This window comes from Procambarus clarkii, chromosome 70 (assembly GCF_040958095.1).
Source record: "Procambarus clarkii isolate CNS0578487 chromosome 70, FALCON_Pclarkii_2.0, whole genome shotgun sequence".
NCBI lineage: Eukaryota > Metazoa > Arthropoda > Malacostraca > Decapoda > Cambaridae > Procambarus > Procambarus clarkii.
The window spans coordinates 29,407,400-29,420,794 of NC_091219.1; the positions used below are offsets into that span (position 1 = coordinate 29,407,400).

The 13,395-nt window shown below is 45.0% G+C and overlaps 1 protein-coding gene across 1 annotated transcript in view; it reads right to left on the minus strand.

The window, feature by feature from the left end:
* LOC123775312 (bromodomain testis-specific protein) overlaps positions 1–13,395 on the minus strand; it is a 277,850-nt gene that overhangs the window by 58,310 nt on the left and 206,145 nt on the right. The window contains 1 exon segment of the mRNA XM_045770359.2: positions 9,045–9,088. Coding sequence (XP_045626315.2) covers positions 9,045–9,088 — 44 coding nt within the window.

A 13,395-nucleotide genomic window follows, 5' to 3' on the forward strand; every position in this document is an offset into this window, starting at 1 on the left:
ACCCAGAAAGGTAAGCGCCCCTATTCTGGTAAGAATATTACTACTGACAGCCAAACTAGTGGATAGAACTCCCCTAAATAAAAACGAGCAAACGAGCATGGCGTCACCACGTTGCTGTCTATGCAAAACCACCCCTCCCCAGGAGGGGAAAAGGGGAAGCCAAAGACCCCATGCCAGCTATCAACCCTGCAGTTCTGAGGCTGGATGTCAAAACACATGAAAAAATGGCGACAGGAGGGAGGGAGGGACGGAGGGTTGCTGGGGAGCCTCCGGGACTCAATCAGAAAATGATGTTCCATTACATTCAATGCTGGTTTTCTGAGCGGGGAGCCCCTTTAGCTTCCCTGAGCTACTTACCCAAAGACAAAACAAAAGGGACTTACCTGGGAGGAGGTCGACCCTCGCTCCTCAACTCAAAATTGAGATAACTGGCTGCATCCACCAAACCAATGCGACACAGGCCCGACTAGGACTAGGAACATTAACAAGGTAGCGAGCGGCCAGAACACTGTTCGATTTCCAAAAACTCCTGGCCTAAATGTCAACCACATGTTACCGAAGATAGCCAATGCAGCAAACTTACAAATGTCGTGGGCACAGGATAGACTGCAGGCTGGCTGGACCGAATAATCCTGTGGACGATCTGGGAGACCTGAATCCTGGAATACGGAAGAAGGGTAACCGGGTTAACCCAAAGTGCGTTCCCGGCCCCCGAGGCCGTGGCGCGCAGGTAACGGCGGAGAGCCGCAACTGGACACAACACATGATGCACCCCTGCCTAACCAACCAAGCATCAACAACCCAAGGACCTCCTCAAAAAAGCAGCAGTCTCATTCTTTGCCAGAAAAGGAGACGGTTGCAACCAAACAAACTTACCACCAGCACCAAAAGATCAGAAAAACCTGCGTCAGAGGAAAGCATGAAGCGCCCCGACCCAACTCTCAGAGGCCAATTCCATTAGGAAAAGAGCCTTGGAAAATCAATCCTGAACCAAATGGACCACCACAAACCGAGGACAAGAAAGAAAGGAGAGCACTCGGTCCTATGACCAGAACGACTCAGGAGGCGCACAAGGAGGCCGCAAGTGAAACAATGCACGAGACAGCTTGCGGAACGGAGCAGAAGTAACATCAATAACGAACGTAAGCTGCAGCGGCTCTGCCAGCGCCGCATGATACAGGCGGGAAACCTACCGGAGGGATGAGGTCATTTCGACCACGCCCAAGGGAACCCACTCCGAGATGACTTGACAGGAGCGCAGGAGAAGAGGCCTGCCCCGGCATAAGATGACGTCCTGGAACAACCACGAAAGGGAGGACAAGATAACCCTCTCAGAAACAGAAGTAAACCTACACCAGAATAAGAAATAACAGAAGAACCGCCAGGTAACTTCATACTGCCACTAAGACGAAGCACACAGGTGGGACACCATCAACGAAGCCACCTGCGCTCCATACAAGTGATGATAGACTCGAGTCAGAAAACCTAGATGCGAAAACCCGAGGAGAAGAGCGAACCAGCCACGTAACGGACAGGACCGATCTGTTGAAAGAGGCGGAGCCGCGGGAAGACCCTCGGGTTCGGACACCAAGCAAGCAGCACCTGAAACCAAGGCTGGGTTGGCCACCAAGAGGCCAGAAGGACAACTGTCCCTTGGTAAGTCTCCAAGTGAGCCAGGACCTGGAGCAACAGCTGAACCGGGAGGAAGAGGTACAGGTAACCCCACCTCGCCCGGTCCTGCCTGAAGGAATTAACCCCGACGGCCTCGCAGTCGGGAAAGGGCACCACACATATATCAGGAGACACCTCAACCATGCTGACGTGAAGAGGTCAACGTCCCGAGGCCCATACATCCAGCAGAACCAGCTGAATGAGTCGACATCGACTCTCCATTCTGTGGACAGGGGAATGAACTGAGTCAGGCCGTCCACCAGGATGTTGGACACCCCCCCCCCCCCCTGAAAGTGAATGGCCAGGAGAGCCAAACCCCAAGAACTTGGCAGACTAGTCACCCGAAGCAACCAGCTCCAAAGAGCCAAGGACTGCATCAAACCCCCGCGGTTCAGGCAATGAACCACTGGGGAGCAGTCCGAATGGAGCCAGACCGTCGATCCGCAAGCAACCCGCACCCTCTAAAGCAGCATCCACACAGCTGCGAACTCCCGCACCATGCTGTAAGCTCGACGGAAGGACGTACCCCACCATCCCTGGCCGGCCTGGTGAGCACTGGTCACAAAGCCCCAGCCAAGAAATGACGTGTCCGTGAACTCATCGAGTGAGGGCTCGGGTAGGCACCAAGGCACTGAACCCCAAAGAGGTAAGCCGGCGACGCAGCAACCGAGGCAAGGCCCCCAGAGGCCGAACCCAGCAACTGCTAGAGAGGCGAAAGGGACGTCCTCGAAGGAACCAGAACAGCTGACGAAGCCAAACCCGACCCGACAGGTAGACCATCATGGCAAAGTTCAGGCTCCCGCATAAGCCCTTAGGCGTGACCTAAGAGCCCCCCAGAAACAGGCGAAGGCGAGACTGCAGCCAAAGCAGAGCCTCTGGAGGGAGAGACAAAGATACGGTCCGAGTGTCCCACACAAGATCCAACCAAGACCGAACCTGAAAGGGAACCAGATAAGACTTCCTCCAGTTCACCAGGAACCCAAACCCAGCAAGCTGAGAAAGAACTAACTCCCTGCCAAGCAGACATATGGACTGGCTGGGAGCACACACACCAGCCAATCGTCGAGGTAGGCCAGAACCCGAACCCCCTAAGAGACGCAGACGGGTCACCACAACCCGGGTAAGGCATGTGAAAACGTGAGGTGCCAGATTCAAGCAGAATGAAAGCAACGAAAGTGGTAACTCTGACGCTCCACAACAAAAGCGAGCCAGTCCCTGAGCCCCGGATGAATCGGGACATGCCAATACGCGTCCTTGAGGTCCAAGAACACCATCCAAGAGCCCGGCTCCAAGACAAGACAGACCTGGGACAGATTAGTCATCCGAAAGGTGCAGCAATAAACCCAGGGGTTCAGATGGGATAAGTCCAGAATGAACCCGAAATCCACGTCGTCCTGTTTTGAAACCGGAAACAGGCGGGAAACCTACCAGAGGGACGAGGTCATTTCGACCACTCCCAAGTGAACCCACTCCAAGATGACTTGACAGGAGCGCAGGAGAAGAGGCCTGCCCGCCAACCCCGAAACTCCTAAAGGAGGCAGGGCCACCCAACGCCAACGCAGGACGCACAAAACAACCCGAAAGGCCCACAAATCGTGGGACCTTGCCTGAGTAAACAGCGCGAGCCGCCCCCCTATCGCCCTGTCAATGGGACGAACCGCAAAAGGGCCGACGCCTCTTACGGGGACCCAACCTCCACACAGAGCGATCATCACACCAACCAGATGAAGACGGTTCCAAAGGCTGCTCCGGCTCCGAACTTCACATGAAACTTCACAAAGCTGACATCCCGAGGAAGGGAAGGGGCGCTGGCTTACTACGATGGAATAAACCACGAGCCTTGGCACGACCTTTCCGGGAAGACCCCCACATGGGCTCCCCGGAGTACCAATAAGTCCGACATGGAACGGCAACTAGAAGAAGCTACCTGCAGATACTACACAACCACAGACTCTGCAAACAGCAATAAGCAAAAAGGCAAAGAAATCTTAAGAGCCAGAGCCCAAGCAGATTCCACAGAGGAAGCAAGCACTGCGTGCCATCACGCGAGACTGGAAGCAAAAAACAGCTACACTGCATCTTGCAGGATCGGCGTGAACAGTTTTAAAAGAGCAGACGATGCACATACTGCCGAGCCCAACACACCAGACCCAGTAGCTACCCCAAGCGCCTCCACATCCTCCTCAAGCCAGTCCGAGGACAGCTCAGGAAGGGAAAATAATCGCAAAACTGAAGCCACATGGACATGCAAGTCCACAGCGACCATTACAGCTGAAAGGGAGGGAAACTTAACATGAGACTTCACTATGCTGACATCTCGAGGACGGGCAGGGGTGAACAAGCACACACATTGAGGTGCTCAAACTCGTCCCCAGGAAAATCTGGACCACCATATGAGCCTCACACCACTCAAGCGCACGGGATCAACAGAATGAATGCCACACCTCCAACGAGAATAAGGGGCAGTCTACAAACCAGGACGACTCTGGAACCTCATAACGAACCCAGTAAGGAAAGGACGATTCATACACGAAGGAAAAGGGATCCATTATGAAGGTGTAATCCGGGTTGCACAGGAGGCAAGACACAATAGCATCCCGCACCACATGAGACGGAATGCGAAATGCCGAAAACATCCAGAAGGATGTGATCAAAGAACACAGGATCACGGAACCAAACCCTGCAGAGGGGTAGACGCCAAATCCAACTCATACGAGGATGTGGAAAAAGAAAACCTCACACCTTGTAACATGAAGCCCAGCTCAGAGATTACAAAAGCCCTGCGGGGTCCAATGGAGCCCAAGGCCCCCAAATCAACCCCTTCCCCTCCCCGGGAACTTCCCCACGAGGACCTGGGAACAAGCCGTCCTCCAATCCCCCCTCCCCACCTCAAAATAAAAGGCAGGAGCCTCTGAAAATGCAGGAATGAAGAGGGGCCCCACTAGCCAGACCCGAAAGCCTCAGCTGGAGGACCAGGTTTGAATGTCTCCTTTGCCACACCGGAAGGGGCATCCCCCAAAACCAGCAGTCTCTCAACACCAACTAAACCCTGCCCTGACCCCGAAACCCTCAAGACGCTTCGGAGCTGGAACCAAGGGGAGAGGACCAGGACAAACAACAGAAGGGGAAGGACAAAAGGGCGCAGACTGAACTAAAGTCGAGATGACTAACTCCCAAGTCTGGGTCCCTATAACCAAAGCAGGAAAGTCTCGGGGCATCCGGGGTAGCAACCAACCTAGCGCATTGCAGCAACCGAAACCAAGCATGCGAAGGTGAAACTGCCTGTATCCACATAACATTATCAGTGAACTGGGTGAATTGGAGTACAAACAAGGAACAAAACTCACAAGACTCTGGGTCAAAAGTGTCACCGACCCAACAGGTCGCATGACAGAGGCACATCTGGTGAGTGTAACACTGAGACAAGGGAACAGAACAACGTTCAAACTTGCACGATGCGAGAGGGGACCCAGGGGTCACATCCATCCGACCAAAGAGCCCTCGCAGGGTTTCCCAGGGCCCTTAGTCGGGTTATCTTGCTAAGGGAAACCCAGGCAAGGTACTGCTAACCGGTTCCCCAAAATTACCAAACAAAACTGCTAAAGCTGAACCCCCCAGGACGTGTACACTCGCGGGGGCCTAGCAGAAGGGAAGGGAAAGGAACTATCAGGGGGGGAAAGCGCCAAGCTATTACGACTATATAGCACTTGGAAAGGGTCAGGATAAGGATTTGGGATGGGACGGGGAGAAGGAATGGTGCCCAACCACTTGGAAGGGGCCTAGCAGAGGACCACCGAGATACAATAGGGGTGTGACCAAAATTAAGGGGCAGACCTGCCCACCAGGCAGGATAACAAAACGGAAAATAAAAACCCCGCAATAGGACAACGTGCCCAGGCAGAACAGAGCCAGCCGCTATGTGAGGTGTTAACTAGCTGCACAGTACATTGCGGCTCAACCAGTGATGAAAACTACCCCCTACCCAGAGGAAAACAGGGGTGCATGAAACACCCCAGCTAACTCCAAGGGTGGTCAATCACCAAGCAGCAAAAGACCTAGCGGAGGTAGATCCCAAAGAGACGTGGACGGTAACCCCAAGCCTCCAAGGGCAGTACTTACAGGGCACCTAGGGAAGGGGACCTTAAATGCACGCAGCCTGACTACTTGAGAAAGTACTTCTGCCTCGCGCACCACTGCAGACAGCACCACACCACAAGGCACAGAACTGGAAACCTCAGGAGCAAGAGGTGCAAGACCTTGCCAGTTTCACATTAGCCACAGACCTGCAGGGTGGATAGACGGCGCAGGGGTCTGGGGCTTCCCCTTCTCCTTCCCGGGGAGGGGGATGGGTTGCGCAGACAGCAGTGCGGTGACGTAGTGACTGTCATGCTTGATTGCTCGTTTTCATTTGGGGAGTTCTGTTCACTAGTTTGGCTTTCAGTAACAATATTTTAACCAGAATAGGGGGTTTGTTTTGGGGTGCTTACCTTTCTGGGTGCCTGACCTGGTTAATGGCAGACACAGAAAGCTTCCAACCACATGGGGTTGGAAGCTTTCCATTGGTTGGAAGCTCTAGGCCATTGCTCCTCGTGCCTCTCTGAAGGGGCCAGATTCTGGCTCGTGGTCCCTGGTAGGCCTAGAACTCTATGCACATTGACTGATGCCAGGGTCTAAAATCATTCATATCAGCCCGGATAGCTCCGGGGAGCCAAAGGGGCTCCCCCCAGAAAAGTACGCAATCTGCCCACCCTTCTCTATCTTGTTTAATTTTACACAATTGGTCACATAATTTTAACAAGTTTGTGAGGTAAAATTTAACATCACTGAACCACTGCTGGTAATGTGTTATGAAGTCTCTCTTCTAAAATTATGCTATTGGTCTTACTTCCCTTACAATCTTCTCCATCACTCTGCATGGTATTCAAGTTAGGGACACTGGCCTGTACTTTAGTTTCTCTTCTGTCTTCATTCTTGTATATTGGCCGTCTTATAACTTTCTGGTTCCAATGATTTACTGTATTACATACAGTACTGTATTTCAGGTCAAGACCATTAGTCATATCAAATTCTAGCAGATGCCTCTTTACTTCATCTCTGTGCCACTTGGTTTGACACTATCCCACTCAGTTCAGGCACTTTCCCTTCCTCTATTACTGAGAAAGTAGTCCTATTTTTTCCCACATATTATTCAGTTTATATAACACTTTTTAGATAACAAGCTGCATTCAAGGAACTTAATTAATTAACTGACATGTTATATATGACTCCCCTGTACTGTATATAATACACAATTCAATACATTGCAGTATTCCTTGACTCCACTTACTCCACTTGATCTTTAAACACACTATGCCGGTCTAACTGAAGTCTTCCATCAGTTCCTAAAGCCACACTTTTACCTGAGGGCCACTAATACTAGTGGCCTCGATGAGGACAAGAAGCCGGCGGCTTCAGTCCCACACATATATGGGACCGAAGGATTTGAAGCAGGCAAGAGTTGGTTGAGGAGAGACTTGGGCTGTACTGAGGATGGCCGAGTTGTTAGAAACTACAGTAGTTGCAGATGGATGCCTGTGTGACATGAGTTTGTGGACAAACACATTGTCTTGAAGTAGGACCACACCTTGACAGCATTTTCCATGGTTTCTCTTGCACCTGGATTGTAGCTGGATAGGGTTCTTTTACTCCCCAAGCCTGGCCCAGGACCAGGCTTGACTTGTGAGAGCTTGATCCATCAGGCTATTACTTGGAGTGGCTCACAGACCCACATATGTAGCATGTTATCAAAAAATATATTTATTTTAGCATCTTAGAAAATAGAGGCATAATCTAGCGCCCAGAAAGTTAATTTCTGAACTTCTTGGACGTTAGAGAGTTTGGGTGCTTCCATTTTATTGATTCCATTTTTGGTTCAGGATACCAATGATGAATCTAGATCTTGTCTCCCCTCAGCAATGCAGAACAAAATTGGCTGCATCAGCTACATACAATTCAAGTTCACGACTTTTAAAGCCATTCTCAAAAGTGCTGAGGTTCTGTGGAACCCCATCTTGCAGAATCCAAATTTCATCGACTTTGATATGCCAATTTGTAATAATCAAGTTCTTAAATCAGGATTCAGTTGACTTGATGATACAATTTAAAGGCAGTCTTGACCACTGATCATCCTCAAGAGTTTTTAATCAATCTTGAACTACTGTACTTACACTACACTTAGTGTAGTGTAGTGTAGTGTAGTGTACGGACTACACTTACTGTACTTAGCCAATCTTGCAGTGAGACACGCATCAATGAATTTCCTTTGCTATGGAACATTAATTTTTTTGAGAGATTTTGACACATGATGCTCAAATTTTCCAAACTATAATTTTCTCAGATGAAATACCGGTACTTTAAATCCTCAGGCTAAACAAATGTACTTTATATCACATTTATCAAATTAACAAACAAATACCCATGCATTCAACTATAAATTTACTAAAACATAGATTCCTTTCATTTAGCTTTGACCCTAAATTGCAAAATTTTTCAACTGCCCTCAGTATTAAAAAACGAATCATCAAAGGAATGGAAATCAAAGACAACAAAATTTTGTTTATATTTAAGTACTGAAATTTTACTTAATTTTACAGTATCTAGAGTGGCAGCACAAACACATTCACATACAGTATCATATATGCACAGTATTTACTTGTCACATATATGCACAGTATTTACTTGTCTACATATATATACCGGTAATATAACATTGTCCCATACAAATGTAGAGCTTAGCTAGCAATAGAATGGCTCGTGTCACTTGTTTCAAAGCTCAAACTGTGTTAATATTAAAAGCAATCATTCTAGACTACAAAAGAGCAGAAAAGCCAATAAGCATATTCTGTAAATTATTTTTTTTATTTGAAATGTCATGCAAATATTTTCAAGAAAGACAGAGTGGACATATGTACATATGGAGACCAAAGTTTCAGAGGTATGTTAGCATGACAATTATTAGGGTTAAACTGTATCAATGGCACACTTATACACTGTGTGTTACCTTCTATCATTACATTTAACATAGTACATGACAAAATACCAATTTCCAGAAGCTCTTAGTAAAACACCACGTACAAAGAATTTGTTACTTTGTCATTACATGGCTAACTTATTATAATTATATTTAAATTCCCTAACTTAAAATACTTTAATCTCAAATACATGGCAACTGTTGAGCTAAACAACAATAATTAATTTATCCTCACTACTTGCAAATGATAGTTGGCTGCACTGATAATGGCTTCACTATGAGAGTGAATTATGATTATGATTATGATGATGATGATGATGATGATGATGACATTAGACAATTGTAAAACAAAAACTCAACTTACTTGAGCAGAGGAGTCTAGCTTGGCTTTCTTAGGCTTGCGATTTCCTGCAAATAAATATAAAAATTTTAAATTAATGATTATTGACTGGTGGGTATCCTTTTTTCTCTATGTTACCTGTACTTCAAGCCATTCATGTTAAATAACACAATCAGAGATTCAAAGTACAGTACAGTATTATCAGAAAGATCATAAGAACATAAGAAATATAATTACTGGAAGCCTATTGGCCCATATGAAACGGCTTCTATTTATATCATTCCAAACTTACTCATATACAGTGGAACCTTGGTTTACGAATGCTCTGGTTTATGAGTTTTTTGGTATTTGAAGCCAATTTCTTTGGAGCACATGGTCCTGCTGGGCGCAGGGCGAGGCACGCTCAGTTTACCAGTGTATCCCGCCTAGTGATGACCACGCTTAAATTCTTTATGAAGAATTTCATTGTTTTTCTGATATTTTGGTTTCTGAACATAAAAGTTTTTCATTATATATCACGCCATGGGTTCCATGAACGTCAGCGGTAAAGTTCAACCTAAGAAAATAGTTCTAAGTAGAGGCAGTAGAGGATGTCCCATCCTCATTAAAAAAATGTGTGCAGTATGGAAAAAAACTGCAGTTTGGCTGAAAAGACTCACCCAGATATGACTCAGTATGGAAAAGTGTTACTGTAAAATGAAGGGGAAAAGTGTGTCTATAGACAGATTCTTCGTAAGGCAATCAAGCAGTGAGCCACAACCAGGTCCTTGTTGTAAGCCTGCAAAACATAGGAGAGAGGGTACTCCAGAAATGGCATCACTGTCAAATGTTACAATGGAAGGGGACTCCCCTTCCAAACGCTAACACCTCTCCTCCTCACCTTCTTCCATACACCAACAAGAGTCCTCAATAAGGGTAAGGTATAGAAAAAATATAAGTAGTATTCTGTATAAAATGTATTTTTAAGTTAATGTTTTTGGGTGTATGGAACAGATTATTCATTTCACATTATTTCTTATGGGAAAATTCATTCTGGTTTATGAATTTTTGGAGTACGAGCCATCTCTTGGAACGGATTAAGTTCGTAAACAAAAGTGCCACTGTGTATGTATGTATATATATTTAAGCATGTAGGAATGTATGTATGTGTGTTCTAATGTATGTATATGTTGTATGTATGTCTAAGTGTAGTTACAGGATGAGAGCTATGCTCGTGGTGTCCCGTCTTCCCAGCACTCTTTGTCATATAACGCTTTGAAACTACTGACGGTCTTGGCTTCCACCACCTTCTCACTTAACTTGTTCCAACCGTCTACCACTCTATTTGCGAAGGTGAATTTTCTTATATTTCTTGGGCATCTGTGTTTAGCAAATTTAAATCTATGACCTCTTGTTCTTGAAGTGCCAGGTCTCAGGAAATCTTCCCTGTCGATTTTATCAATTCCTGTTACTATTTTGTACGTAGTGATCATATCACCTCTTTTTCTTCTGTCTTCTAAGTTTTGGCATATTTAATGCTTCTAACCTCTCCTCGTAGCTCTTGCCCTTCAGTTCTGGGAGCCACTTAGTAGCATGTCTTTGCACCTTTTCCAGTTGTTGATGTGCTTCTTAAGATATGGGCACCACACAACAGCTGCATATTCTAGCTTTGGTCTAACAAAAGTCATGAACAATTTCTTTAGTATATCGCCATCCATGTATTTAAATGCAATTCTGAAGTTTGAACGCATAGCATAGGCTCCTTGCACAATATTCTTTATGTGGTCCTCAGGTGATAGTTTTCTATCTAGAACCACCCCTAGATCTCTTTCTTTATCAGAATTCTTTAAAGATTTCTCACATAATATATAGGTTGTGTGGGATCTATGTTCTCCTATTCCACATTCCATCACATGACATTTATTAACATTAAATTCCATTTGCCAGGTGGTGCTCCATATACTTATTTTGTCCAGGTCTTCTTGAAGGGCATGACAATCATCTAAATTTCTTATCCTTCCTATTATCTTATCATCAGCAAACATGTTCATATAATTCTGTATACCAACTGGTAGATCATTTATGTAGACAATAAACATCACTGGTGCAAGAACTGAACCCTGTGGTACTCCACTTGTGACATTTCTCCATTCCGATACATTGCCTCTGATTACTGCCCTCATTTTTCTATCAGTCAGAAAATTTTTCATCCATGTTAGAAGCTTACCTGTCACCCCTCCAATATTTTCCAGTTTCCAGAACAACCTCTTATGTGGAACTCTGTCGAAAGCCTTTTTTAGGTCCAGATAGATGCAGTCAACCCAACCATCTCTTTCCTGTAATACAGTATCTCTGTGGCTTGATCATAGAAACTGATTAAATTCGATACACAGGATCTTCCAGATCGAAAACCATACTGTCTGTCTGATATTATATCATTTCTCTCCAGGTGTTCTACCCATTTAGTTTTGATTAGTTTTTCCAATACTTTCACTATTACACTTGTCAATGATACAGGTCTAATAATTGAGGGGGGTCTTCCCTGCTGCCACTTTTGTAGATTGGAACTATGTTAGCCTGTTTCCACACGTCTGCTACGATTCCTGTACACAGGAATGCTTGAAAGATCAGGTGAAGTGGAATGCTGAGCTCAGATGCACATTCTCTCAGAACCCATGGTGAAACGCCATCTGGGCCAGCTGCTTTGTTCTTACTGAGCTCCTTTAGCATATTTTCCACTTCATCTCTAGACACCTATATCCGCTCTATGTTGTTCTCTGGATTTCTTATTGTGTCTGGTTCTCTGAAGATTTCATTTTGTACAAACACACTTTGGAACTTTTCATTTAATGTTTCACACATTTCTATTTCATTTTCTGTGAATCTGTTTCCCATTTTCAACCTCTGGATATTATTCTTTACCTGCAATTTGTTGTTTATGAATTTATAGAATAGACCTGATTCTGTTTTACATATGTCCGCAATCCATTTTTCAAAATTTCTTTCTGCCTCTCTCCTCACTGCAGTATACAGTAGTTGTTTCTCACATCTTTGTATCAGCTGGTATGTTTGGGGGGTTTGGCCTCTTCCTATATTGATTCCATTTTTGTGTCTTTTGGTTTCTGGCCCTCTCGCAATTTCTGTTGAACCATTCCTGTTTCATAGTTCTGCATCTCTGCTTTGGTATAAATTTTATTGTGCCTTTATCATATATTTCACAAAATTTGACATACATCTCATTTACTTCATGTCCTAACAGCAAGTCTTTCCAGTCAAATTCCTTAAAGAAATGTCTGAGTTCTCCATAATGACCTCTCCTGAACTCTGGCTTTTAAACTGCTTCAACCTCATTTTCTTCCAGATTATAATGCACTGCATACTTTATTCGTAAAAAGACATGGTCACTTTTACCCAAGGGAGGGAGGTACTGAATGTCAAATATCTCTTCCTCTTTCCTTGTAAATATCCAATCCAGCATGGAGGGAACATCCCCTACCCTCATCCTCGTAGCTTGTTTAACATGTTGAAACATGAATGTTTCCAAGATGAGATTTACGAATCTACAATTCCAAAAATCCTCTGTACTAGCTTCATATGCCTCCCAGCTATGGATTTTCAAGTTGAAGTCGACGACTACCAACAGTCGTAATCACACACATTGACAACAACAGTTGTGGGCTGCTTGATGTGTTGACACATCAATGTCTCCAGAATGAGGTTTACAAATCTGCCTGTATACTTGCCTGTATGGTGAAAGTGTACACCACAAATATGTGGTGCACACACACTTAGGTGTGCCTGCAGGGTTGATCTTTAGTGCTCAAGCCTTACCTTTCTAGCTAGTGAATTGGTTAATGCAATGACTCTGCCAGCAGAATTGAGCATAAAACTGACTTGTAAAAACAACATTGAAAAAAAAAATAACATGAGCACTGCCAAGGAGTTTGTGAATAGCCATCCCTTCAACATCTTCTATTACTTCTTCCATTCATTCACAACTCTTATGGTCAAAACATAACTTCCTGACAAATTTCAACTCATATTTTCTAATTTCCATTGATGTCCATCTGCTTCACTACTGCATTACACATTTTAACCAATGCTGCCTTCTTTACTTTATCAAACACCCTTAGAAACTTGTAATTGCTGTAACTTCCCACCTGTCTTCCAATGTTGTGAGTGTCAGTTCTAAATATGTCACTGTATCTCATTCCTCTCAATTCTAAGAACATCCTTGTTGATTATCTCTGCACTATGCACTTTCTTTAGATTTATTTAGCTTATTTAAGTGATGATTTCATACAATGGATGCATACTTTATTCTGGGTCTCATGTATACAGTATTCTAAAGGCTTTCTTACCTAGATTACTTGAGGCTTTTAAAAAAAATCAGTTT